At 36.8% G+C, this 870-nt stretch overlaps 1 protein-coding gene across 1 annotated transcript; it reads left to right on the top strand.

Annotated features, from left to right (window-relative positions):
- The first annotated feature begins 202 nt into the window (after positions 1-202).
- LOC145983710 (zinc finger BED domain-containing protein 5-like) lies at positions 203-619 on the top strand. The gene has a single exon (XM_083116763.1). The coding sequence runs from the start codon at positions 203-205 to the stop codon at positions 617-619; it is 417 nt and encodes a 138-aa protein (XP_082972889.1).
- Positions 620-870: the final 251 nt, after the last annotated feature.

Genomic DNA, 870 nt, shown 5'->3' on the forward strand with positions numbered 1-870 from the left:
TGAAACTGCAAGGACAGAAAAACATTTTAAAGGCTCATGATAGCATGAAAGGTTAACTGGAAAAAATATATCTGTGGCAACGTGGCCTTCAGAGTTCAGAACCCAACTCTACGTCCTTCCCACGTCTCAACGAGCTTCTTGATGATACACAAAATCTTGCACTAAATTCGAAAAGTGAATTGAAGAACTTGATTTCAGAACAATGAAAACCGAAATTGGACACTACTTTCCAGATATTTCTTCAGATAGCTGGCAATTTCAGTTGACACGAGATCCGTTCAAAATAGAAGTGGACTTGCTTCCTGATACCCTTCAGGAGCAGGTAATTGACCTAAAATGTGATTCTCAAGCAAAAGCGGAGTTTCCAAACATGACTGTTGAAGATGTTTGGTTAAGCTATTTTCCTGTGTATCCACAAGTTGCTACGGAAGCAGCAAGGTTGGTGGTGCAGTTTTCCTCAACGTATCTATGTGTGTCTGGGTTTTCTACACTGGCTTACATCAAATCAAAATACCGAGCACGGCTGGACGTTGAAAGTGATCTGAGGTATGCATTATCGCAGTTGGAACCAAACATTCAAAAACTTGTGAAAGAAAAACAGTGCCAGCCCTCTCATTAATTGTGTTCTTAAGAAATAAAACCAAATGATGTAGCTTGAAATTTTAACTGCAGTGAGGGCAGAATCCTTTGTAATGTAGGCTATTAAGCACTTTTTTTTAATTAATGAAAATGTTCCATCAAGAAAACAAGTATTAGTATTTTTTAATATCTGTTATAATAAAAGCATTATAAAATATTCTTTGAGTTAGATTTATTAACCCTAACAGCACAGTAGAACTTTTGTACGTCAATAATTCATTACGCCTAGAG

The sequence above is a fragment of the Lepisma saccharinum genome, chromosome 2 (genome assembly GCF_977018435.1).
Source record: "Lepisma saccharinum chromosome 2, izLepSacc3.1, whole genome shotgun sequence".
Lineage (NCBI taxonomy): Eukaryota > Metazoa > Arthropoda > Insecta > Zygentoma > Lepismatidae > Lepisma > Lepisma saccharinum.